Below are 24,841 nucleotides of genomic sequence, written 5' to 3' on the forward strand. Positions count from 1 at the left end.
TCAAAGGTTTACTTTATAATAACCATCCCCAAAGTTAATGGAATTTTCTTTTGTTCATTTTTTTTTGTTATTCCAATTGGTGAATTTGTAAGTGTTTTTTTCTTCTTGTATGATTCATCTGTGTAGATGGTGAAATATGCATATGAATATTCTATAAAATCTTATCTGGCTCATAATCATGTGTGAAATAGAAGTGCAAGTGTGAAAATTATAAACCTTATAGCCTCTGATATGCTTATGATACCCAATGAATACCCTGGATTTGGACTACTTTACAACCAAAACTCAAAAGTGACTAGGAGAAGAAAAATAACCCATCCAAATCTCATAAGGCATATCATGTGATCCTAAGAAAAATGTAGAAATACGAGTCAAAGTGTAAATGACAATGGCTATAACTTATGACCAAAGCAAAAATGGCATAGATGCTTGTAAAAGGATTGAAAGAACCATGTTAAGAATGGTTTGGTTATACATTTGGAAATCCTATTTTATTGAGACATATGATGAACTAATGACAAAAAATCACCACTATTATTAGAATAAAAAAATTTAATAAAAAAAATCCAGTTTGTTTCCCCATAATAAAGGTCTGCTAGGAGTGCTTTACTCCTAGCAGAGAAAGTAAATTAAAAATTGTGAGGTCCAATTGTATGGTTATGATATTGTATACTAGTAATTGCATAATGCGATTTTAATAGCTATTAAATTGGTTTCAATCCAGACCACTTGCTCCTGTATATAAAGTAAAGTTTTTAGGCTAATTAATATGTATATTTTATATTCTATTTCTATATTCTATACACTCATATTGATGGAGATATCTTTGATTGTTTTTTAGAAGTGCTTAGATTTGGGATTAAAGTTTAGATTTAGTTTTTGCATTGTCTAAATCTCACTTTCCTTGTAACTTTTTCAAATTCTTCTCTTTTGCTTTTTTTCTTTTTGTTCATTTTCATAGTAGAGTAATAACCTCTTCTTTCTTTGACTTTAGAGCAATAGTTAGTGCAATTGATGGTGGCATTTATAGTGTGTGGTACAACACCTCTTACTCTTATTGCTAACCTTTTGTAAACAATCAAAAAGAATAATTCAAAAGATAATCTATAAAGATTTAGATATAGAAGGAAAGGGCTTATAAGCAAGAGTGTATATATTTTTCTAATTGGTTAAGGGTTTTGGGATACTTGGGGTTAAACATTTTTAGTACTGGGTTATATGATTTTTTGGGAAGTTTAAATTTAGAAGTTTACATTTAGTATTAGAATGGTCTTAAGTTTGACTCTATTGGTTGGTTAAGTGAATCACTATATGTTAAGATTGATATCTTAAGTATGATTTTACTAGTTTGTTAAGGGAATCATACCACATGTTGAGATTAATATTTAGTGATCCAATTTGGTAGTTAGGAACCTAAGAAGAATCACACTATATGTTAAGATTGATATTTGGTGGCTCAATTTGGTCTGATTGAGCTTAACTGAGGGGTAAAGTATTAAGAGAGTGAAGCTTCCATTCACGATAGCATGAATTTTTAGGGAAGTATGGTGGATTGTAAGTAATTAAAAAGAATGACTTAAGAAGCTATTGCAAATGTGACCTTGGGTATTGAAAATTACCTGTTGGCTAGTCTTTACGGACACTCTTTCCTTACTACTACAATGGCAAGAGGTTGGTCTTGTTGGATTCGTTATTAGTTCCCACTTGAGCTAGTTAAGAAATTAGTCAATAACCATGCACTTAAATTGGATAAACATAAGATAGGAACTCTATGTATTTTTTGTTGAGCATATTCGGCCTGGTTTAAGAAATTTGTGTCATTGGCTTGCACTTGCTAGTATTAAAAACCCCCATGATATTGAGTTTGGTCTCTCAATATTCATTAGATGATAGTTTACTGTGTTTGCTAAACATCCTCACTATCATGCCTTTTGTGTTAGTCTCATTTTGGTCCCAAATGTTATTTATAGAAAGTGTCTAGATTTGCTCATTTGGCATATCTATGGAATGTAGAGAGTATACATCTCATGTCCAAATTCACAATCTAAGAACATTCCATATTTAGTAAATTTTGAGCTTGCTAACTCCTGATACTAAGGGAAACTTGGGGTGAAAGCCCAAAGTGTGTGTTCCTCAAGAGGGGGCTATAGGGAGTTCCAAATGTATAGTAGGGATAGTGGGTAAGTCAGGCATGGTCAACCAACATGAGGCATATTTTAACTCCTGTTTGCGTGTCTGTCCTTGTTCTGCATCTGGCTTGGGTATAAGCCTAAATTCCACACCATGTTAGCTGGTGGAGTAGCCATATCTTCATCTTAGGCCATCGGTATACTGAAATAACACCAAACTCCATTTGACTCTGTTTTGTGTGTTAGTTTTGGCATTGGGATATTAGATGCTCTAGGATTGTTCCAAGTCACTCCGTATTCCTGTCCCTTCACTCTTTGGGTCGTATACTCAAGAGTTGTTCCGTGGTCCAGTTCTAACACTCCTTAGCTCCATGTTTAGGAGTTTAGCTCCGTTCTTTTGTTCAATGGCCCAAGGTGTAAGGAACTAAAGAGAACGACTTGAGAGACGATCCATTAGGGTTCAAATATAGAGGGAAAGGGCCCATGAATAAAAGTGCATCCCCTTTTCCGATCGATTAAGTTTTAAGATATCTAGGGTTAAACGTTCTTGGTTTTGAATTGGGCTAGGTGATTTCCCAAGAAGTCCAAACTTAGGAGTTTACATTTGGTATCATAGGGGTTTTTGGTCCGACTCTGTTAGTTGGCTAGAAGAATCACACCACATGTTGATTGACATCTAGCTGGTCCAATTTGCTCCCATTGGGCTTGACCCGAAGGGTAAGGTATCAAGAGAGCGGGGCTCTCGGGAGAGTTGCGACTCTCAATTTTCGTTCACGAGGGCGTAAACTTGCAGGGAAGTATAGTAGATTATAAACAACTAAAGAGAACAACTTGAAAGACGATCCATTGGGGTTTAAATATAGAAAGATAGGGCTCATGAATAAAAATGCACCCCCTTTTCCAATCGGTTAAGGGTCTTGGGATATCTGGGGTTAAGCGTCCTTGGGTTTGAATAATATTGGGCTATGTGACTTCCTAGGAAGTCCAAACTTATGAGCTTACACAAAGCTTTGAAACTCGAGTTCCACTCCGCTGTCCTTTGGACATGTGGCATGTGGTATGTGACACATGGCAATCTATAGAGGTTAAAAAATAGATGAAAGTCCAAATTTATGAGATTGCACCCTTGTGTTTGGCTAAAGTTTTTTTATGGGAATCTTAGAGATGATATATACTATTAGTTTAATCATTTTATGGTGATTGCTACCATCATTCTTGGGATTATTCTTGGTGTTTGCATAAGTTTTTCAAGTTCTCCAAGGGATGGCATTATAATGGTGTAATGGTTTGAGTGTAGCCACTCGTGTAGATTGGAGCATTCTTTCGAACGTCTTGAAGCACATATTTGGATATACTAACATTTGTGATGACACCTTCCAACAATTGCATTATCTTCATCTAAATCAGTGATGCAATTTGGCATTTGCTTCTAAAGCCTCTTACTTCGTCAAAAGTTTAATATATAAGAGTAGATTTTATAAGACTTGTGCATGCACTTGCTCCAACCACCATTAATAATGTTTTTCAATTGATACAACATTATGAAATATTACATTTTCCACTTCTTGTTATATGTCATTTAACTCCACTTCATATGGGAGATAGTCCTGTTTTGATGGAGATTAGTGCTGCTATTGTTCATGTTCAAAGACGAGGGTAAAGATGTGGTTGTGGCCATGATATCTATTATTGGGCATGTAATGAGTTGGCTATACATATTAGTGTTGTTGATATTTTTTAGATTGACATCCTCCATTTCCTAGGTGAAGGCCTTGGTGTCAACAATATCTTGTTCGTTCTATTATAGTGGAAGGTCTTGAATACAAAGAGTCTTTCTGAAAATAAGAGTCATATAAATAGTGAAGGGTTCTTGCACAAATAAGTCATTAACACTTTCATCTTTCTTTCGAGAGTACTATCAAGGGGTTCATTTGGCACTAATTCATCAAGTGTGTACTTTCAAAGCTTGTTATTATAACAAAAGGTCTTTAATTCTCTATATATTAGGTGATACAGGCTCAAGTTTATTTTTTATTGCTTAGCCTGTTGCTACATGTTGCCATCTACAATTTTGTTGTGTGGTAGAGTTAGTCTTCATTTTTTATAGCAATGGCTATACATATATATGTGCATGGGATGAAGCAGATCTATTTGTGAGTGTGGGAAATCTTAAGTTTGATCCTTGGTATAAATTATGGCTATATACATGCATGTGCATGGGATGAAATAGATTATGGGATGAAGTGAATCTAGTTGTGCATATAGAAGATCTTAAGTTTGATCCTTAATATAAATTAGTTGTAGTGCAATCATGCGAAGTGTGACTTTGAGGCTTTTCCTTTGTATCTCATACTTCCTTATATCTATTACTCTATTTTTTATTCTACTTCATCTTTTTTCTTTTACCTCTACTTCCATTATAAAATTGTAATGTGTCTGTAAGCTCCTAAGTTTAGACTTTCTGGGAGGTTATCCAACCCAAAAATTGAGTTTGGACTTTTTGGGAGGTCATCTGGCCTAGTATTATTCAAACCCAAGGACACTTAACCCCAAGTATCTTAAGACTATTAATTGATTGAAAAAAAGGTGCATTTTTATTTATGGGCCCTTTCCCTTTATATTTGTGTAGTATACATAGTTTTCACTTTTTATCTTATGGTGATTTATTATAGGATAACCATAAAACAAAACCTAAACCCTCCATATGCCATATATCATATGCCACATGTCCAAGGATAGTAAAGTGGAACCCGAATTTTAGAGCATTGGGCTAGAGCATTCAATATCCCATAGTCAGAATTAGTATGCAAAATGGAGTTAAACAAAATTTAGCACTATTTTAGCATACCTGTGGCCTAATGCAAGGATATGGGTACTCAATTAGCTAGCATAGAATGAAACTTAAGCTTAAACTCAAGCCAAACGCAAAACAAAGATAGGTATACAAACGAGAGCTAAACTATGCTTTAGGTTGATCGACCATGCTTAATATACCCATTATCCCTACTATACATTTAGAACCCCCCCTAGCCCCCCTTCCCTTGAAGAAAGCACACTTTGAGCTTTCATCTTGAGCCACCCTTCGTATCAAGAGTTAGTTTCTATAACAAGTTTGAAACTTATTAAATATAGAATGGTATTAGATTGCAAATTTGGATGCAAGACTAACACCATTATGTTTAGGATAATTTTTACATTTTATAGATATATTAAATTAGCAAATCTAGATGCTTTTCATAAATAACTAATAGAACTAAACAAGACCAATATAAAGGGCATAATAGCGAGGATATTTGGCAAATACAGTAAACTATCATTTAGTGATGTTGAGGGACTAGTCTTAATATATAGAGGTTTTTGTTATTAGTTAGTGCAAGACATAACGAGATGAGAATTCCTTACCGGGCTAAGTATATTTAGCTAATAGCACTTAGGAATTCCATCCTTATGCTCGTCTAGCCTAAGTACACTCAAAATGCCCAATTAACTCCACTAGTATAAGAGGGACTGATAAAGGGTCCAACCAATCTCCCCCTGCTATGGCAGTAAAGAAAGAATATCTAAAAGGACTAGTAGACAGGTAATTTTTGATACCTATAATCACATTCGTGACAATTTAAACCCTTATATACCATTTCTCAAGTTATTCCCTTTAGTTGTTTATAACATCATTTTATTCCAAATGGGAATGCTTATCCAGTCAAAGTTTTTATTCAGTGTTAATCACCCAAGGAGATCAAAATTTTACATGGGAACGTCAAGGAGATGTTAGAAAAGGGTGTTATTTAAAAATTTTGGAGTCTTTAGATGTGTAAACTTTATCTTGTGACAAAGTTTGATAGGAGTATTTACTTTTATATTAACTATCATTTATTAAACAAGATGACTATCCTGAATGTGTACCTTTTTCCTCATATAGCTAATCTTCTAAATTGTTTAAAGAGAAGTCATAAGTTCACCAAGTTATATATTGTTTTGGGTACTAACAAGTGTTAATGGCCAAAGATGATATTCCTAAGACTATTTTGCATACACTATTTACTTTATATAAGTTATTGATGATGTTGTTCAATTTGAAAAATGCTCTAGCATCTTTTTAGTGGATGATGAATGAAGTTCTTTGAGATATGTCAGAGGTGATTACTAACTTCATCAATGATGTATTAATCCACTTGAAAGGACATAAAAGACATATCTATGATGTTCTTGAAGTGTTGGATCGACTATGGGAAGTTGGTTTAAACCTAAAATAATCAAAGTGCGTGTTTGGTCCAAAGACATAACTTATTTTGAGTACTATATTTTTTATGAAGGTTTGCAAGTTGATCCTAACAAACTTATGATTGTTCAAAAGTTTTTTACTTCGAAGTGTGTAAATGATGTATAATGCTTCTTAGGCAAAACACAATATTTTAATTGTTTTATTGATCATCTTTTTTTGTACTACACTATTATGAGTATTTTTGAAATTGTCAACATCATCTTTTATTTAGTTTATGAACTATGAGTAGAAATTTATAGATCTTAAAGAGTTGTTAATGACTCCTCTAGTTTTGGACTACCCTAATTACACTTGACTTTTCTTTTTCCACACAGTCTTGGAAATATGTTAATGTAAAGGAGCTTGAGTGTACTTGGTCAATACCATCTCATTATACACATCAACCCTACATTATAATTAACAAAGGTGGAGTGTTTAATAGTAGTTTAGGATTTCAAAAAGCTTTATGCATATTTGCATAGTTCTAAACATTACTAGAAGATGATCATGTTGCAATTATTTTGTTATTAAAGTGGAAGAATTTAGTTGGTTATACTATTTGGTGGGCTCTAAAGCTTTCTCAAGCTTATCTCCTGTTCTTAATGATTTGGTTATTTTAGCATTAATGGATTTTTTTGAGGATTTTGTGACATTGGCAATTGTTGTACGTGATGTTTAATGTCCACAAAGTTTACCTTCTATTGATAAGGTTTATGAAGTTTAAAAGATTAAGCTATGGATCTAAAGGCTTCGTGAGGGGTTGCATCACTTGCTAATGAGTTGCTATTTTGGCATTTATATTCTTAATATAATCTTGAGAAATACTTTCTTTATTTTATTGGGATTGATCTTAATGATCATTTATAGTTGATGGTGCCTTCAATATTTTATTATGACTCTTTTATTCTAGATGTGCATATAGAACATCAATGTATGACTAAGAAGTTATGTAAGTCTTTCTATTAACTAAAAATGCAACATGATATTATCTAGTATGTGCATAGTTGTGTTTAGTGCCAAGTTTATAATACTCCCCTTCATATTGCAAAAGGATGGTTAAAATGTAATTTCCTATCTATTTAAGTTTGTGGCATTTTAGTTGATAGGGCTTTTTCCATATTCCATTGTATATCATTATTGCTTTCAACTACTAACTCGCTACATGGAAGTTGGTGCTTTTGCTAGCATAACATTGACTACTGTTAGGTAATTCTTCCTTAATTAAGTGGTATTCCAACATTCCTATCTAGAGTGGATTCTCTTGGATGGTGGTTCCATATTTATGGTTAATATTTTTTATATTTTAACATTTTAACTAGGGATACACCACACTTTCATGAGTGCTTAGATAAATGGCTTGGTGGAATGGTTTGTTCAAACCTTCAAAGGGATGATCATAAAATACATGAACTTTTAACATTCAAATTGGGATAGTTATTTGCCGTTTCTTCGGTATGGGTATGTTATAGAGGTATAACGTTTTGTTGGTACTTCACTATATAAACTCAAATGTGATCATGATTCAATACTGCTAACAAAGTTGAGTTTTCCTTCATGATTACCATGAACTATCAATGCTAGATCTTGGGATTAATATTATGCTTTATTTCGTTAAAGTGGGACTTTTCATTATCCCACTTATGGTGTGTGGCCACATGCCATTTTTATAACAACAATAAAAAATTGAAGTTTTAACTTTATAATTTATAAATTAAAAACTTTTTCATATGATTTTGTGTTATAATATTGTAAAATATAAAAAAATAAATTAAAAAACTGATAGAAATATTAATAAATATTAATTAAGTACTAGGAAATGGCATGTGGACACATGCTAATTAATGTCCCACTTTACTGAATAAGTCCCACTTTAACGAAATAAAGCATTATTTAACAAATATTTTTTCACTTGCCTGAGTAGAGTTTGTTGAACACTTGGGCCATATACAAGTGAGACAACAATGGTACTACAACTCCCATCATCATTCACATGTGGAGTACAAAGTGGATATGATGCTATATATAATATTGGTATAGTGAGATTTTAATAGCTATCAGGTTGATTTTAATTTAGACCACTCACTTTTATATATAAATTAGGGTTTTTGGGCTAATTAATATGCACATTTCTGTATTTCATTTCATCTTCCATGCACTCACAATATAATCAATATATAAAGAGAATATTATATTATATTTTACTTTTATATTATTATATGAATGAATATATTATTAGAGTGGATTTGAAGTGGAGCCACAAATGTCACTCCAATTCCACTCTATTATGACTTGAATTTCAGATACTTTAAAAAGAAAAAAAGAATGAAACACTAAAATTCAATTGTCATTGTTAAGTGCTAACTTTAACTTTGTTGTCAACATGGGTCAAAAAGAACTCTAGACTTAGGGTAAAGGTTAACCTATCTAAGAGTGGTAGCATAATAGAGATTTTAAGGTAGCTCATGAGTAGTTGGGTGGTGAAAAACATTAGGAGAAGGTGTAATATAATTTAGGAAGACTAAGTCTTTTAACATTGGTATCAAAGAGAGGTCATTGTGATGGCTGACCAAAATGAATGCTAAAATTCTATTATCAATATTGGTGCTAATGATGGTGTCGATGGAGTTGTAGAGATTTAGATTATTCAAAATGTTATTCATGAGTTGTAAGCTTTTAATCAAAATCAGCAAAAGATGCAAGACAAGATGATGGATATCATGTATAGGCATGTTGAGGCACTTAAGGTTAGATGTGGTGGCACTCTAAGTAAGATTTCCTTGATGGATCGACTTAAGATTCCAATTTTTTCTAGTGATAGTGGTGTGGACAAGTGTTTAACTTAACTAGACAATGTGAAGAAGTTTTTAGTTGCTAAAGGAACTCTATATGCAAAAACTTTAGTGATTATTTTAATGGTTTTACGTGATATGGGTTTTCAATGGTGGAATTGTTTAAGGAGTCTTATGTTGTGGATAAAAAACAACTAATGTCTAACATAGATGAGTTTGAGGTTGTTTTTTGTTTATGTTTTGCCCCTTATTACAATGTAGAGAATGCTCGCATGGAACTTCAATATTTTTAGCAAAGGAAAATGATACTTGAGGATTATATTGAGAAGTTTATTCACTTAATTAGTTATATTCCAACAAAGGATCCATATCAAAACAAATTCTACTTCATTAATATCTTTCATAGTGAGAGCATATGGCAATATTTGCATCATTCTCAACTTATAAAGAATTTGGAGAAGTTATTTGATATGGCTTGACTTGACAATAATAAATATAAGTCTTCTAAGAATTTGAGAAGTCCTTATGTTGAGAATTGTCATGATGATTATTATGGATACAAAGATGGAAACAAACATCATAAATTGAAGTGTATGATGTCTATCTCAAATACAAAAGGGTGGAAGAAGTAGAAGTTTTTTATAAAGAATTATAAACAAAGTTGTCATTATTGCAGTAAGATTGGACACTACAAGGCTGCTTATCTATAGCTAAAGAACAAGTAATAAAGCAAAAAAAAAGGCCAATTTTCTAATGATGGCAAGTTGAATATTAAGAAGTTGTAAAATTTGTAATGTGAGAATGACAAAGAAGATTATTTTGGTCGGAGAAAAAAGATTTTGATCATTGCTCATCAACTAAACTATGTGTGGAATAAAATGAATTTTAAGGATATTTGTTCATTAACATTAATGTTTGAAGGTGTATTTCATGAAGGTTCAATATAGATTTTATTGGATAATAGGAGGGATGATAACTTTGTTTTAGCAAAGTTTGTTGAGAAGTACAACTTGGTGATATAAAGACTTCTTCCATTTAGTACTTTATATTATTGATCCATTAAAACTTTATAAAAAGGTTTTTTTTTAATTTGGTTTGCTAAAGGATATTGTCAATGATTGAGACTCAAAGTTCATCAATAGATTTTGGAAAAACTTTGCAAAAATTATATAAGTGACTTTGAAGCTCTCAAGTGGAAATTATCTTCAAACAGATAAGCAAACCAAACATGTGAATTAGGTGGTGAATGATATGCTACAATTCTATTTGTCTGTATTTTTTTAATTTTTGAAACATTATTTTCATTTAACATAAAGATTTTACTAGCTATTTTCTTGTCCAAATATTTTGATTATGTATACTCTGAATCTTCTGATTCTTTTTCTATTATAAATATTGGTAATGATTTGGTTTTCAGTCAATATATAGCATCTTGGCCTACATCATGGTTATTGCGCACTTCCCATTTTTTATGGCACTTAAAATCTAGATTGATTTGTATTTTTGGTTTTATGTTATTAATATCACTTATGCTAACTTTGAGCACTGGAAATTTTTTGAGCTCACTTTACTGCTGTAACTCTTCAGAATAGTACTTTTATTAACACTTCATTCCATCCCTTTTGTATTGCTGTTTACTCTTCCTTTAGCATATACTACCATAGTTACTAATCTTATGATAAATGATCAACATGCCTTTGAAATTACAGTTTGTAATTAAAATTGTTGTTTTCTTCAGTACTAACACTTTATGTTTCCAATAAACAATTCCCATGGTCACTTTGACATTAGTTGTGTGATCTAGTCATATAGCATATTTTTGCCAACAGCTTGAACATTGGAACTCCAATGTTCATGATTCCTGGACTATATTTAAAATGTCTGATAAGAACTTATTAATGGCAATGCAAGCCAATATGCCTGAATACACTTTAGTATACTCCACCAAACAAAATCCGGCTCAATTATGCTATGGGCTTCAATGAACTGAAACACCTATTGCCACCATATCCCCAAAAATTCATACGTTTCTTTCCAAGTGAGCATCAATAATCTAAGCATATCTTTTATTTGTTGCAATGGTAGCCCAATGCCATGCAGAACTGAATCCTCAGCAGTCAGATCAGCATTCCCGTGTATCAACCATGTCCCTTGGATTCCAGCCAAGAATGCGAGAGAAGAACTTCAGGAAAAGCGAGAAAACCTCAGCATACACGAAACAAAAGGTTCCAAGACGCGAAAATGCAGAGAAATCGCATTCGTCCAGCGAGAAAAACCTTGGGACAAGGAGAAAGTCTCGATATTTCTACCAAGACGCAAGAATGGAAATGGAGGTGAAATCCTACCTGAATCTCGCGAAGCCGCATCAATTTCCACAAAGATCGACCAGATTTCGAGCTTCGCTTCGGCGCCTGGTCGATCCATCAGCGCTCGTTGGGAGGGAAGTATCCAGTCGCCAGCTTAATCTCCGGTTGAGCCAACCCTAACTCTCTCTCTCCAAGAACCCTAAATAAAACCCCAGGGTTTTTTAGCTCCTCTTCGTCATGAGCATGGCGGCTCGGTTGCTCGCCAGGCGAACCAGCGCAATGCCGCCGGGGCTCGTCATCGCCAGAGGTATGGCCGTAGCTAGCAATCAGGAGAATGCGGCGGCGGCGGAGGAGTCGCTCAAGAGCTCGTGGTTCCAGAGGATCAAGGGCCTCTTCGTCCGTGACAAGCCAGCGGAATCAAAGCCGATGGAAGAATCGAAGCCACCGTTGCGAGCATCCATCGAGCAAGCGCCCAAGCCTTCCGAGAGTATGGCTTCTAAGATTGTCAACACTGTGAAATCGGCTGTAGCTCCAAGCGTCTATTCTATGGAAGGTAAGCTCTCTCTTTTTTTTCTTCGCTTGTTCATCGTTCTCTTTACTTCTCTTCCAGCCTTTGCTGACGAGCTCAAGAAGGCCCGGTACGCTGGCTCACTTGTCAAGGGCGCTTCCAAAGAACAAATCTCCGCTATTCTCGAGAAGCAAGAGAAGATGATCCGAGCTCTAGCCACTTACAAAACAGAAGTAAGCTCTCTCCACTCTCTTTCCTGATCGATGAAGCTTCCTTCTTTCTTGCGTTGCTGTGTTCTAAAGCTGCAAGCTAGTAGTCAGTGAAGCTTGCGTGATCAAGTTTCTTGCTCTACCTCTTCCATCTTTTGCCTGGTTTTGTTTGAAGCAAGGGACAAATCACTGGCTTGCTTGATCAAGTTTCTTGCTCTACCTCTTCCAGTTTTTGCCTGGTTTTGTTTGAAGCAATGTAGTCTGATTTCCAGGTATACAGATATAAACAATGGTGTGTTGGGTGGGGATTCAGCAAATTGGAGCATCGCAGGTGGCCGAAGTAGCAGTGAAATGTAAAGCCCGAGCTGAGGAGGTGGAGGACATTCTCTCCAAGTACAAGTGGACCAAAGAAGCTCACAGCAAGGTGGAGAAGCTGAGAAAGGAAGGGAAGCCTCTCCCAAAGAGTTTTGATGAAGTAAGAGTTTCTCTCCTTTGCGATGAACTGTGTGGCTGTCTTGACAAATGTTTTGGCCTTTCAAGGTGGAGGCCCTTATGGGTGGACGATGGAAATCGCCCAAGAGCGTCCCTATACTCAGTCGAAACCAGCTGTGCTCTTGCGGCTCTGGGAAGAAATACAAGCGGTATGGCTGTTCTTTGTGTTCTTCTCGCTGTAAACAGCCCAACTTTCAGGTGTTGTGGACAGACCGCAAGCATCTAGAACCGAATTTTCGCCATAGTTCTCCAGTATATTTCACGTATATGAAAAAAAACACTCCAAAGTAGATTTATCAGAGAGTTTTTTGGTTAACTCCTAAAAATAAAATAATTATTTAACGGATTTCGATTAATGTAATTCTAAACATGTTGTAAACTTCTCTCGATAGCTGGTTTTTACGACATGATGGATAGAGTTGCCCTAAAATCAACGGCTGAGATTTCGATAAGACGATTTTTGACAAATATATAATATGCATGGGATATTCTTTTTCTGGAAGAAGCATGACTTCTAGGGTTTCCCTCGTATTAGGGCAATGCCAAAGGCGCGCGGAAGCGAGGGAACGCTCGGAGGCGCCAGGCGGTGACTGCGGCGCACGATCGCTGCTCAGGGTAGGCCAGGGTAGGATCGATAGATGAGATCGCTTCGGCAATAGCTGGGGCGGCGCTTGAGATTTTCTCGCAGCAGCGATGGCAACGCATGGGCCGGAGGCTTTGTTTGGTGGATTCCGTGGAGCTGACGGCTCCAGGCTCAGGAGAATGATGGATTCTTCTTCGTCACAGCGGCCTGTTCGTCCTCTCAGGAAGAGAGGCATAAGAGTGGTGGTGCTTGACGAGGATAAGAATGCTGGACGGGAGAAATTTGCTTGCTCGGATGAGGAGGAAGACGACGATTGTAAAATCACTGGCTGTTGGTTGCCTCCAAAGAGGCGCCAGTCGAAGAGAGTCGGCGCCAAGAGGCCTGTGAAGTGGAACTCGGCTGTAAGTGACCACACTGCTACTACCACTACTACTACTACTACTACTGTCGATCTCTCAGACTGTGAGGTGGAAATCGGTGCTCACAGTGACATACGCAAGCGGTGGGAAGAAGCCGCCGAGAAGAGAAAGAGGTATCAGTCTTTCCCGAAGGCAGGGAAAGCTGGCGATGGCGTTAGCGGTGCTCCAAGCGAGAGAAAGCACTCGTCAGGGGACGAGAGCGCATCAACTTCAAGGTGGAACATCAATGAGTCGGATGATGTTCACGTCCAGTCGATGTTTCACGATCAGGTGGAACCGGAAGTTGTGTTTAAGGAGCACAGACATACGAAGAAACAAGGCGCTGCCAATGGAACGTCTGGGGTGTACCAGGCGAAGGGAGAGCCAAGTAGCGGCAATAAGAATTTATTCAGCAGGGAGTTCAAGGAAGAATTAAGGAGGTGCCAGAGCCCGTTCTCCAATGGATTTGGAGACACGAGGAGAACACCGCCATTGAAGAAGGATCATGGAACCAATAGCGAGACAGCTACACAGAGCCTGGCCGAGAATTGTACACCCTCAAGTGATATCGTGACGGACAAATGTGGAGCGTCGGAGTTTATTGCCGATCGCGAGAAAGTCAAGGAGTCTGACGAGTTCAAGAAGGCTGACGAGGAGGAGTGGCAACGTCGGCAGGAAGAGCTTCAAAAACAGGTTGGCTTTTTCTTTTGCAGTTTATGGTTGTATGTAACGCTCGGCATCTTGTCTTGTTTAGGCACAAGAGGCCCAGAGGCTCAAGAAAAGAAAGAAAGCAGAGGCCGAGCGACAGCTAGCAATGGAAAGCAGGCAAAAACAACGAGTAGAACAGATTCGCGAGAATCAAATACAGGTAAAGCTCTCTTTTGTTCTTTTCTTTCTGGTCTTGGCTTTGTCGCTCACGTTGGCTCGGCGTTTTGCAGGAAATGAAGAACAATGGAATCAAGGAGTTGATGCGCGGACAAATTCAGAGCGAGCTGGAGCGAAAAGTTGCTGGCTGCCTGGACATGGCCACGGTTCTACATCGTCTTGGGATCGCTGTGGAGGGAGGGGTTCAATGTACTCCAGAACAGGCATGTCTTTTGTCATTTGCTCGTAAGGTGGCGCATTTTTTTCCCTTTGTTTAACATTGCTGCGAATCACTTGTAGGTGAATGCCGCATACAAAAAGGCTATCTTACGGTTCCATCCCGATCGAGCCGCCGCCACCGCGAACAATGATCCTCGGCGACAGGTCGAGGCCGAAGAGACATTCAAGCTCATCACAAAGATGAAAACATCCCTACAGCTCGTTCCTGCTTCCCTCAAGCCGCGCTCGGCTCGCAAGTGATAGGTCCGGGTAAACAGTGGCTAACACATATATACAAAACTTTTTTCTTCCAGTTGGAGTGTCTTTGGCCTACTTGCGCAGCTTGTCATTGTCTTTGTCAGCTGGCTTTGAGTGTCAAAGATTCGTGGCTGGATCCAGCTTTACTAGATTAAAAGGGAAGTGGGGGTGGTAAGAAAGATCTTTGAGCTCTAAGAGTTTATTTTTTTCCAGGCCTCAAATATCTATGCAATCTATGACTTTGTCCATATGGGCTGACCTGCTGTTTTTGTTGTGTGCGAGTAAAGGTGGAGAGGCCGGGTTGGACTCCCTGTACGCTACTGGAAAATTTCCAACCTGAGCGAGCTACAGAGGCAGCAGCGAGCAGCAGTAGGAAGGTAAGCCTCCTTCAATGCTCTAGCTAGCTGTTTGTTTTTTCTTTTCTTTCCCTTCTTTCTTTGGTCCTCTGAATGCTGGACTACTAAACCATTTTGACGACTGGTCTCCTTCCAGGTGAACGGGAACGAACGAACGAACGAATGAACGAACGCTGCTCCCGTTTGGGGAATCGCGTTAATGCTGCTGCTGCGGACGGGGGGGGGGGGACGACTCGTGATCTCTCGCTCTCGCTCGCTCGCTGTCAAGGAGGTACGCTTTCTCGCGTTTCGACTTTTCAATTCTTTCTTACTTTCCTGGAGAGTGCGTCCTACGAATAGAGGAAGATCGTAGTCGTCTTGTTGGTGTTGTGAAGTGGTAGCTAGCGCAGTGTAGTTATTAGCTCGGGTACCAAGGAGATGTTTGGAGATGTTTGGTGATGTGATGGCATTTTGTTGTTTTGTTTGTGAGCGATGTTGAGTTGTGTTGTGTGTGTGCGTGTAATGTCCGAGAGAGAGAGAGAGAGAGCTAGAGAGCTCCAGAGATTTGAATGACTGCGCAATGCACACATGCACGCTCACAGGTTTGGAAAAGTCCAAAACAGTGGTCTAAAGTGATGTTTGGAAAGGGCATTATTGGTGGAGCACAGTCTAAGTAAATGCCAACAATGGCTACTTGCATAGATGGAGCAGCGATTTTTTGCTCTCTCTCTTCTGGTGGTCAGATTTCCTTTGTTTGGAGTGAAAGCTTTTTTGATTTCTCAACTCACTAGGCCTGGTCGTTCTAGCTTTCGCTTTGGACGATTCGTCTCCATTTGTGTTCCCAATGATTGTAACATTTCTATGATTGTTTTGATTGACACTGTTCCCTTGCAAGGAGGGGTGTGTGTTTTTGTCAAGAGAATCGCATGCGTGTATGTATGGTGTTCTTCCAAGCCTCTTGGAAAACAATTTGTTTCCTTTTGTTTGTTTACTTTTCATGGGGATGCTGTTGAGATTGGATCGAATGGGAGCTTGTAAACATCCATATGCTAAAATACTTTTCTTTGTTTTCTCCAGGAAGGTTAGTTGGTTAGTGTCACTCACGAGATACAATGTGATATATTGCTGTTGGAAAGCTTCCACTTTCACACATCACCTCATAAGTTCGTATCCATCCATTTCCATCCAAGCATGCAATCTTGGGCCAATAAATTTATAAATCGCTAAGATCGGCCTCTATACAACTCCATGCTGCCTACCAATGACGTAGCAAAGCTCTGTAAACTTCCAAAGCAAACCAATCCGGATACACTCAAATCCCTAAGAAAAAGTTTAAACACTTTATATAATTACAATTATTATTATAAATATTAATCTATTATTTGTGAAACAAACAGAATCATTTTGAGTCGGTCAATGATCAAGCAAAAAAGGCCCATAAGATTTTTGGGGTGAAAACTTTAAAGAGAAGAGATCGCTCTTGGAGATCACATATCTATTTGTACTGGAGCACTCTAATGCTGCAGGTGACCCAGCCAAAGGGAATTAAAGTGGAGGATAGATCTTGTGTGCATGGATGGGTTGGAAAGTGTTTTGTGTGGAGTGGAAGTGGTAGGACTTTATAATTGGTGGCTGCTGCTGCAAAGTCAATTTCCTTTGCCCACATTCATGTAACTTTGCATCTCTCAATCATATATATAGCACCTCTTGTGGAATTTATGGAGTTCCTGATCAAAAGTATATAAAGAGCTTGACTTGTGCCCAACCCAGCTGTTGACATTGTCTTTAGACAGCAGAAGTATTCACTGGCTTTGACTTTTCACCACAGTGCAGGGATTTACAACTTGGAGCAAATAAAAAACACTACAAGCCATCCAGCAAAGATTTCTAGTGTGTGTTGTGTTGTGGTTGTTTGAATCTTTTGCTTTTTGTTTCTTTCTTTCCAAGAAAATTTTCTCACTGCTAGGAGTCCTTGTCTACTAGACTTTGGCTCTAATTCATAGACTAGAAGATCAAAAAAACATATGAAAGGAGTTTGGGGGGCATGTTTTTGGTATGCTCTCCCTCTAGAAATGACATGCACAACAGCACACCTGATAGCAAATAAAAGCATAAAAGCTCCATCCATTTCAATGTCAATACACATAATATTCGTCAACAATTGCAGGCAGGCAAGGAGGCACTGCTCAAGTAACAGCAGTAGCAACAGTGGGACTGGAAGAAAGCTACATTCTAGGAGTAAGAAGACACATATACAGCCCGTATGTAATTATATTTGAGAAATAGAATATAAATTCCCAGTAAATCAATTAGTAACTTCTCTGTTCTCTCTCTCTCTGTGTTATGTTTGTCTAAAGTGCTCTTTTGAATGTTCAAACTTGCAGTACACTAAAGGTGTGAACGGTGGTTAATATGTTATATTAAGTAGGAAAGTGGTGGATCCAGGAACAGGCATCAAAAGAGGACAATGACTAGTCTCAGATTTATATATCAAAAAATTATTATTTAATATTTGAAGAGAGAGATTGACATCAAAATAAAATTTTGAGATCTTATTTTCCATACTAAATAAAAGTGTGCGTGCCACCACCGTACCCATCTAAAGCATGAGGAGGAATCGATGAAAAACACACGCGCTCCTGAAAGGGTCCAGTCCAGTCCAGTCCTGGAAGGAAATCCTTACTACTTTCTCCACCACTGGAAAGAATTGAATTGAAGCTTCCAGTTTTTGCGATCGAAAGAGATCGCGTGTACGTATCCCTGTACGAGGGTCTACGTATACCACAGGGAATTTTAAAGCATCTTGAAGCGGTAGGCCGGACGCGTAGCTGCCAGTAGGTGGCGGTGGCCATAATTTAAGTTTTGGACAAGTGCATACAGATCTCTAGCTTAGCCATCTTCGGGGAAAATGGCCAGTGGCCCATGTGACGGGTCACTGTGGCTCATGCAAACACTATCAGATACGGTAGGGCTTTTGGGCCACAGTGGTCCAAATCTCGGTAAACATTACAAGAATGTGGCGATCATATATGCGTGCCCAATGATTAAGAGTCATACGTAAGACAAAAAAGGCTCTTTTCTTTTTTCCCCATTTTTATTTTTATTATTTAGAGATCTTATATAATGAAAACGTATCATATAATCACAAGCGAAGTCTTTGGATTCGTGTAACTTTGATTATAATCTCAAGTGTTGGTCGTCTAAGCTCTTGGATTGTTAATTTACTGAATGGACCATTGGATCATGCCATGCAATGCTTGATCTATCATAGCTTCTAGACTTAAATCTCCATTCTCTCTTGTCTAAGTTGTTCCCAGCCAATATATATCTCCCTTATACTATTGCATTGCTCGATATAAAGAAGTGTTCTTGGCTATTTTCTGCTCGGTCTTGCGGTGGTTTTTTTCTCGACTAGTATAGAGCGTCGCAGCGGCGGCCCTTTCCCCTGCTCTTTCCTTGTTTAATTCGGCATAGATCCATCCCGTGATTCGCAAAATCGCTCTATCGATCCAACAACAAGTATATATATTGCGTGGCCAGTCCAATCCAACAAATTTGCTCGTAGCTCTTTTGTTTCTTTGTTGTTGTTGCTGGCTGCTGGCCAGGGTTTAAACTCTGCGAGCACTGCAAGGCCTTCCCGAGTGTGTGTCTCAGTGAAAGATGGGAGAAAAAAAACTCCACTCCACTTCTCTCCACGCATAGATACAACCGGAGTGTGTAAAGCTAGTTTTTCGAATAGTAGTAAGCAGCAGTAGAAGAGGAAGAAGGAGAAGGAAAGAAGAAGAAGAAGAAGAAGATTTATATTGTTTTTGCTTTGGGAAAGGCAAGCCATGGTGGCAATTGTGGCGAGTGTTTTTGCGTTAGTGGCGATGGTGGCTGGAATGTGGGATGCTTTGTCTCAATGGGGCATTTTGATATCACTCGCGAGAGCTTGGAGGCGCGAGAAGAATGCAAAGCTTCCAAGAGGCAACTGGTGGCTTCCCTGGCTTGGAGAGAGCCTCGACTTCTTCTGGAGGAGCCCTGACGATTTCTACAAGACAAGATTCTCAAGGTCCATTGTCAAAGTTCCAACCTTTTCTCCAGAAAATCTTCTCTCTCCTTATGATCTTCTTCTTTTTGTTCTTCTCTCTGTCTGGATGGTTTCTTTCGAATTCTCATGTTGGAATTTTGGTGGTGGCACAGATACGGGAGTATCTTCCTGTCACACATATTTGGGAGCACGACTATTGTGACATCAACTCCAGAGGAGGCCAAATTCATACTTGGAACTCGCCACAAGCTGTTTCGTGCCAGATACCCGACCTCAATCGACCGGGTGCTCAATCACCCCTTTTGGGAGGGCGATTTCCACTGCCGAGTCCGCAAAATTGTCCAAGCCCCCATGATGCCCGAGGTGCTCAAATCCCAAATCTCAAAGTTTGATAGCTTGGCAACTTGGACTCTAAACACATGGTCTCACGGTGATCATGTGATCACACATGCCGAGACTCGAAAGGTATAGTCTTTCTAAAATCCATCCTCGGCTCCACGATTCCATATCCCAAAGTTCCCTCACGAATTCTTCTCCTTTCGATGATGCACGAACTTAAAGAGAAAAAAGTGGGTTTTAGCTGCATTGTTCTTTTCCCTTTCATCATCCTCGTAGAAGGATTGATCGAGTTTCATGAATGCAAGAAAACAATGCATTGATCTAGTTTTGATGTTTGGCTGCAGTTCTCGTTCCATGTCGCACTCTACTTGGTTTGCAGTTTGGAGCCATCCGCGGAATCTATGAAAATGCTCGACGACTACGAATGTGTTGCGAAGGGAGCGATTTGCTTCCCGCTCAACGTCCCAGGAACAGGATTCCACTTGGCTCTCAAGGTGAAAACCATATTCGATTACATTATTTCATTCGTTCTCACATATATTATTCTTAAACCTTGACAGAAGAGCAAGGTGATACTCGAAGCACTGGACAATATCATCGCCCGGAGAAGGATGGAGAGAAGCGTCCACAACGATATATTGAGCTCGCTCCTCAACTCCAGCGATGAAAACGGGATCAAACTCACCACCGACCAAGTCAAGAATGTTCTCATCACTCTCCTCTTTGCGGGGCACGAGACGACGGGGGTCTTGCTCGTTTGGATCGTCAAGTACTTGACAGAGAATCCTCAAGTTCTCCATTTGGTCAAGGTAAATAATTTCCATCCATTTTAATTCTTTTTTTTTTTTGTATATTTTTAAAAATATTTTTCTTTCCAGGAGGAGCAAGAGATCGTCAGGCAGTCCATGGCCGATGACAAGCAGCCGCTGGCGTGGGCAAACGTACGAAACATGCCGTACACGCTCAAGGTATTTAAAGAGATCTGCTACTCTTGTTTGTTGGAACTTATGCCTCGCCCGAATCGTATCTAAATCTTGTGAGAAAACAAATGCAGGTCGTCCAAGAGACCCTTCGCCTCGCAAACGTCGCACCATTCTCTCCACGGGAAATTCTCGAGGACGTGGAATATAATGGTATCAAAAACCTTCACTGCAATACACTAGTATACTTATTTGTTTCTCTTTTTTGGCTGCTTTAGGCATCTTGTTTCCCAAAGGCTGGAGGGTACAAGTGTATTATCGCCACTTCCATCTCAATCCAGAGTACTATAAGGAACCTCTAAAGTTTGATCCATCTAGATTCGAGGTAAGGAAGAACATCATACTCAATACCTGTTGAATACTAATTCTTGTATACTAAATTATCATTGTTCTCTTTGTTGTAGGTGCCCCCAAAGCCAATGGTGTACACTCCATTTGGGAATGGAATAAGGCTTTGCCCAGGGAGTGAGCTTGTAAAGCTGGAAGTACTGATTTTCATTCACAGGCTGGTGACAAACTACAGGTATATTATGGTTTTAACTTTTATTTAAGAGAAAAAGTGAGGAAAATAAAGAATTTTGAGCACTTCTTTCTTTTTGGTCAGTCAAAGCTTTGACTCCAACTTGGTTCTGATCATTTTCTTTCCCTCTTTGGTTTTTCAGCTGGCATGCAGTTGGAGCTGACAAGGGAATTCAATACTGGCCAACTCCCAGACCAAAAGGTGGCTATAAAATTAAGGTCCACAGCCATGCCCACTCATCATTCTCACAAGAGCAACTATAATAGCTAGATCCAGTTCAAGGACCAATGGGAGAGAGAAGAAAAAGGCCAAAAAAACGAGGAGAGAAGCTTCTTACGATTGATCGATAGATTTTTCGGTAGCGAAGATCAGTTCGCCGCTCGATTCGTTCCGTCTAGGCTAGAGAAAGAAACTTGGAAACAATAATCCCACTGTAAGTAAGAGGAATTCAAAGAGGCCAGGCGAAAGCAAGCCTGGAAGTTTGAGTCTCATCATCTCTGGGTGTGTCTCGCTATAAAAGAAGAACCAAACAGAGAAAAAAAGGAAGAAATAGGCCGGACCTCAAACTGGAATCAATGACGCGAAGGCAGCCACCAGTGGAATCCATGTGGTTGCTGCGTCCTTCAGACACCAACATGGTACCATTCTTTATATCTTTATTCGCTCGTTCTCTCCTTTTTTTTTTTTGCCTGGCTGAATCGAAGGACACACCAAGTTGGCCACTGAAAGCAAAGGAGTGGAAACGTTTCTGAGATTGAGGTGACAAAGCAGCAAACAGGGAATACGCTGTCTTTGTTCTTCCTTACGACGTTGTTGCCAGGGACGAGTTTTGGATCAAGCGGTAGTACAGCAGCAACATTGTCGCAATGCAAGACCTGGAAAATGGAGTGAGAGGAAGAAAAGGAGAAAGAAGGGCCTGTGTCATAACTTACAGGATCGCAAAAACGAAGAGGATGTTTCTCGGATCAACGGTTGAATGCCGGTGATGGCGACGACGAGAGTGAAGCTCGCCACGGTCTTCATCGCCATCTTTCCGCAGGTTGGGATTTGTCACTGGCAAAGTTGGCAATGTGGGGGACCAAAACGGTAGGATGTGCGTCAAAAGTTGCTTGTAGAAGGGCCCTGGTGGAATCAATCAATCAAAAAACGAATTTCCTTCGAGCAGAAATCCAGCTTACCACGGCGGGCATATTTTCTACTGATTGCGTCCTCGTCGTCACCATCATCGTCGATGTAAGGCATTGATCCTATGACGACCTTCTCCGGCCGGTAGGAATTTTTCCTTGCTAGAGAATTTGCCTGGAACACACGCAGAAAGAATCAGTGCCCATGAAAGCAAAAGACAGGGAAAGCCTGACCATTTGGGACGAAACATTGGGAGATGGGGAAGTATTTGCAGAGGTGGAGGCCACTGGAGCAGTAGATGACGGCTCATCCACAGCAGATATCTCGCTCACTGTCGAGACAGGTTGGTGGCCTTCAAGCGCGCTCTTCTCCGGGATCCCGATGGTAGAGACGAGAGGCATGGACGAAAACGCTGCCGGTGCGGCATCCGGATTCGTCAAGTCACCTCCCAGCAAAGTTCCTGCGAGGCCAGCCTGCAACGTCACAGTTTTTATTCTCAGTTAGAGACAGAATTCGAGAATTTGCTAAGAGTTACCTGTGCTATCGCTTCCCTGAGCTTCAAAGGAAGACCAACGTTGAAGTTTCGAAAGTTCTTTGGCGGTGGAGGCCAAAGCTGATTCAAACGAGTCAAAGCTTAAACCCATAGCTTACGAGACCGGAATAAAAAAGAAGAAGAAATTCTTACCGGCAAGCCACACTCTGGACATCCATAGCCAGCCGGGGCTGTATGATCTGGGAAGCTCTTGAGGTGTGACTCCAAGCAGGAAGAATGCAAAGCATCTGTAGAAGAGAAGTTAAGTCGAAGCAAAGACAAAAGAAGAACTCACGTAGACATCCCAGTCTGGACACCGCTTGATCTTCACGAAGCTCCTCATCACAAACGCTACATTTTGGAGGCCACGAGTAGTCAGGGTCGATCACCCACTCGGGATAAGTTCGCACCTAAAAGATTCCCATCACAACAGCCGCTGTGAGAAGAGATCGCTAGCTGGAAGAGGAAAAATCGATCTACAGAGCTCGCGCGCTCACTCACTCACTCACCACGCAAATCTTGTGCTGATCCGCGCACACGCATTCACCGCAGAGCGCGAGAGAGTGGCAATAGCAGTAGATTCGCGTGGCCTGCCGCGCCCCTGGATGGATTGAGTTAGAGATCCTCGCAGAACGAGGACAGGACTCACCTTGCGGCACGCGCAGACCACCATCGCGAATCGCCGATCGCCGATCGCCCTAAAACACGAAACCCTAAAGAGCCCTAAAAACAGAGCATTTCAAATGTTTACTTTTCCAAGGGCTCTAGATCTTGGAATTTTAGGGCTAGGCTAGGGTTTGGGCAGAGAAGGGGGAAAGGAAGATGATGGAGGGCGCCGTGGAGGCAGATCCAGTGTCCACTGCTGCGCAATGGCGGAGCTCCGTGTCGCGCAAGCTCCAGCAGGTGTTGGATCGATGGACGCCATTCCCGATGTGGCGCTGGCTGGGGACGCTGGTGGCGGCGTCGATCTATGGCATCAGGGTGTACTACCTGGAGGGATTCTATGTCATCACGTACGCTCTGGGGATCTATCTTCTCAATCTCCTCATCGGATTTCTCTCGCCGCAAGTGGATCCCGAGTACGAGGGCCCGGTTTTGCCGCACATTGTCAAGGAGAGCGATGAATTCCGGCCGTTTATGAGGAGGCTCCCGGAATTCAAGTGCTGGTAAGCTGGAATTCTTCTTCTTTTGTGCGAAGAGTGTCATCTTTGCTCGATTCCTTGCTCAAGGTCTGATTTTTTCTCCATCTTCTTGCAGGTATGGCTTGACGAGAGCTATCGGCATTGCTTTCGTGATGACCTTCTTCCCGATATTCGACGTTCCAGTGTTTTGGCCAATCCTGGTGATCTACTGGGTCGTGCTTTTGTTCCTCACGATGAAGAGACAAATACTTCACATGGTGAAGCATAGATACATTCCATTCTCTATCGGTAAACAGGTAAAAACCATTTTATTTTCGTTCCGTCTCGTGGAGTAAAAGTCTGATTTTTTTTTCTGGTTTCGTGTTGTTTTGGTTGATTCACAGCGCTACAGCGGGAGGGCATCGTCTTCTGACAAGGCAAGCACTTCTACAGATTAGAAAAAAAAAAAAATGGTATCCAAGCTCGAAAAGAATGCATTTCGATTCATTCATTTCATTCGCTCGCCAGTCTTAAACCAGTCTTAAACCATAGCTTGCTCTTTCTTTCCAGTGACAACCAGCCGATCTTACATCGAGTTTTTCTTGCTTTGGCTCTCAGGAGGAAGACCATCCCGAGACTCCCAGTTTTGATGAATCTAATCACGATGACGACCAGGCCTGATTGATCGATCGCTCGATCCATCCAATCTTCTCCCGCGAGAAGATTAAAAATGGATCTCTTTTGTAAAGCTGTGCTTCTATAGGAGAGAGGAGAAGCTCCACTTTCACTCTCTTCTATCTGTTAGAACAAAACCATAGTTTTGACGCTCTTAAGTTTCGAGCC

At 39.8% G+C, this 24,841-nt stretch overlaps 5 protein-coding genes across 6 annotated transcripts; 4 read left to right on the forward strand and 1 right to left on the reverse strand.

Moving 5' to 3' along the window:
* The first annotated feature begins 11,690 nt into the window (after nucleotides 1–11,690).
* LOC9661395 lies at nucleotides 11,691–13,044 on the forward strand. The gene is made up of 5 exons (XM_002962625.2): nucleotides 11,691–12,038; nucleotides 12,096–12,226; nucleotides 12,516–12,677; nucleotides 12,743–12,843; nucleotides 12,893–13,044. The coding sequence occupies exons 1-5, from the start codon at nucleotides 11,723–11,725 to the stop codon at nucleotides 12,918–12,920; spliced, it is 738 nt and encodes a 245-aa protein (XP_002962671.2). The 5' UTR covers nucleotides 11,691–11,722; the 3' UTR covers nucleotides 12,921–13,044.
* A 174-nt stretch (nucleotides 13,045–13,218) lies between these two features.
* Nucleotides 13,219–16,578, forward strand: LOC9661396. Its single transcript, XM_024663442.1, has 6 exons — nucleotides 13,219–14,368; nucleotides 14,430–14,543; nucleotides 14,614–14,763; nucleotides 14,840–15,393; nucleotides 15,509–15,643; nucleotides 16,429–16,578. The coding sequence occupies exons 1-4, from the start codon at nucleotides 13,388–13,390 to the stop codon at nucleotides 15,017–15,019; spliced, it is 1,425 nt and encodes a 474-aa protein (XP_024519210.1). The 5' UTR covers nucleotides 13,219–13,387; the 3' UTR covers nucleotides 15,020–15,393; nucleotides 15,509–15,643; nucleotides 16,429–16,578.
* A 2,197-nt stretch (nucleotides 16,579–18,775) lies between these two features.
* LOC9661397 (abscisic acid 8'-hydroxylase 4) lies at nucleotides 18,776–21,711 on the forward strand. Its single transcript, XM_002962627.2, has 9 exons — nucleotides 18,776–19,402; nucleotides 19,534–19,846; nucleotides 20,065–20,214; nucleotides 20,281–20,529; nucleotides 20,599–20,688; nucleotides 20,775–20,853; nucleotides 20,919–21,025; nucleotides 21,105–21,223; nucleotides 21,363–21,711. Exons 1-9 carry the CDS (start codon nucleotides 19,182–19,184, stop codon nucleotides 21,481–21,483), a joined length of 1,449 nt encoding a protein of 482 aa, XP_002962673.2. The 5' UTR covers nucleotides 18,776–19,181; the 3' UTR covers nucleotides 21,484–21,711.
* Nucleotides 21,712–21,935: 224 nt separating this feature from the next.
* LOC9661398 (zinc finger protein-like 1 homolog) lies at nucleotides 21,936–23,605 on the reverse strand. Its single transcript, XM_002963025.2, has 9 exons — nucleotides 23,527–23,605; nucleotides 23,387–23,467; nucleotides 23,173–23,287; nucleotides 23,031–23,125; nucleotides 22,881–22,958; nucleotides 22,579–22,818; nucleotides 22,399–22,519; nucleotides 22,153–22,342; nucleotides 21,936–22,095 (listed from the first exon to the last, which is right to left on the reverse strand). Exons 1-9 carry the CDS (start codon nucleotides 23,548–23,550, stop codon nucleotides 22,023–22,025), a joined length of 1,017 nt encoding a protein of 338 aa, XP_002963071.1. The 5' UTR covers nucleotides 23,551–23,605; the 3' UTR covers nucleotides 21,936–22,022.
* A 38-nt stretch (nucleotides 23,606–23,643) lies between these two features.
* On the forward strand, nucleotides 23,644–24,826 carry LOC9643282 (protein RER1A). 2 transcript variants are annotated; one of them, XM_024664284.1, is made up of 4 exons: nucleotides 23,644–24,043; nucleotides 24,135–24,315; nucleotides 24,403–24,435; nucleotides 24,617–24,826. In XM_024664284.1, the coding sequence occupies exons 1-4, from the start codon at nucleotides 23,700–23,702 to the stop codon at nucleotides 24,677–24,679; spliced, it is 621 nt and encodes a 206-aa protein (XP_024520052.1). In that variant the 5' UTR covers nucleotides 23,644–23,699; the 3' UTR covers nucleotides 24,680–24,826. The 2 variants fall into 2 exon arrangements, with proteins under 2 accessions (XP_024520052.1, XP_002962674.1); XM_002962628.2 differs by lacking the exon at nucleotides 24,617–24,826 and adding an exon at nucleotides 24,569–24,585 and having other exon boundaries at nucleotides 24,403–24,471.
* Nucleotides 24,827–24,841: the final 15 nt, after the last annotated feature.

The sequence above is a fragment of the Selaginella moellendorffii genome, unplaced genomic scaffold (genome assembly GCF_000143415.4).
Source record: "Selaginella moellendorffii unplaced genomic scaffold, v1.0 SELMOscaffold_2, whole genome shotgun sequence".
Lineage (NCBI taxonomy): Eukaryota > Viridiplantae > Streptophyta > Lycopodiopsida > Selaginellales > Selaginellaceae > Selaginella > Selaginella moellendorffii.

Bases quoted from the DNA above. Each gene is read 5' to 3' on its own strand.
- LOC9661395 (XM_002962625.2), top strand. From the start codon at position 11,723: ATGAGCATGGCGGCTCGGTTGCTCGCCAGGCGAACCAGCGCAATGCCG. The intron at 12,227-12,515 runs GTAAGCTCTCTC...GTGGGGATTCAG, and splicing joins TAGCCACTTACAAAACAGAA to CAAATTGGAGCATCGCAGGT. The intron at 12,678-12,742 runs GTAAGAGTTTCT...TGGCCTTTCAAG, and splicing joins TCCCAAAGAGTTTTGATGAA to GTGGAGGCCCTTATGGGTGG.
- LOC9661396 (XM_024663442.1), top strand. From the start codon at position 13,388: ATGGCAACGCATGGGCCGGAGGCTTTGTTTGGTGGATTCCGTGGAGCT. The intron at 14,369-14,429 runs GTTGGCTTTTTC...TGTCTTGTTTAG, and splicing joins AGGAAGAGCTTCAAAAACAG to GCACAAGAGGCCCAGAGGCT. The intron at 14,544-14,613 runs GTAAAGCTCTCT...GGCGTTTTGCAG, and splicing joins TTCGCGAGAATCAAATACAG to GAAATGAAGAACAATGGAAT.
- LOC9661397 (XM_002962627.2), top strand. From the start codon at position 19,182: ATGGTGGCAATTGTGGCGAGTGTTTTTGCGTTAGTGGCGATGGTGGCT. The intron at 20,689-20,774 runs GTATTTAAAGAG...AAACAAATGCAG, and splicing joins ACATGCCGTACACGCTCAAG to GTCGTCCAAGAGACCCTTCG. The intron at 20,854-20,918 runs GTATCAAAAACC...TGGCTGCTTTAG, and splicing joins CGAGGACGTGGAATATAATG to GCATCTTGTTTCCCAAAGGC.
- LOC9661398 (XM_002963025.2), bottom strand. From the start codon at position 23,550: ATGGTGGTCTGCGCGTGCCGCAAG. The intron at 23,126-23,172 runs GTGAGTTCTTCT...TCTCTTCTACAG, and splicing joins GTCCAGACTGGGATGTCTAC to ATGCTTTGCATTCTTCCTGC. The intron at 22,343-22,398 runs GTAAGCTGGATT...TGATTCCACCAG, and splicing joins TAGAAAATATGCCCGCCGTG to GGCCCTTCTACAAGCAACTT.
- LOC9643282 (XM_024664284.1), top strand. From the start codon at position 23,700: ATGATGGAGGGCGCCGTGGAGGCAGATCCAGTGTCCACTGCTGCGCAA. The intron at 24,044-24,134 runs GTAAGCTGGAAT...ATCTTCTTGCAG, and splicing joins CTCCCGGAATTCAAGTGCTG to GTATGGCTTGACGAGAGCTA. The intron at 24,436-24,616 runs GCAAGCACTTCT...TTTGGCTCTCAG, and splicing joins GGGCATCGTCTTCTGACAAG to GAGGAAGACCATCCCGAGAC.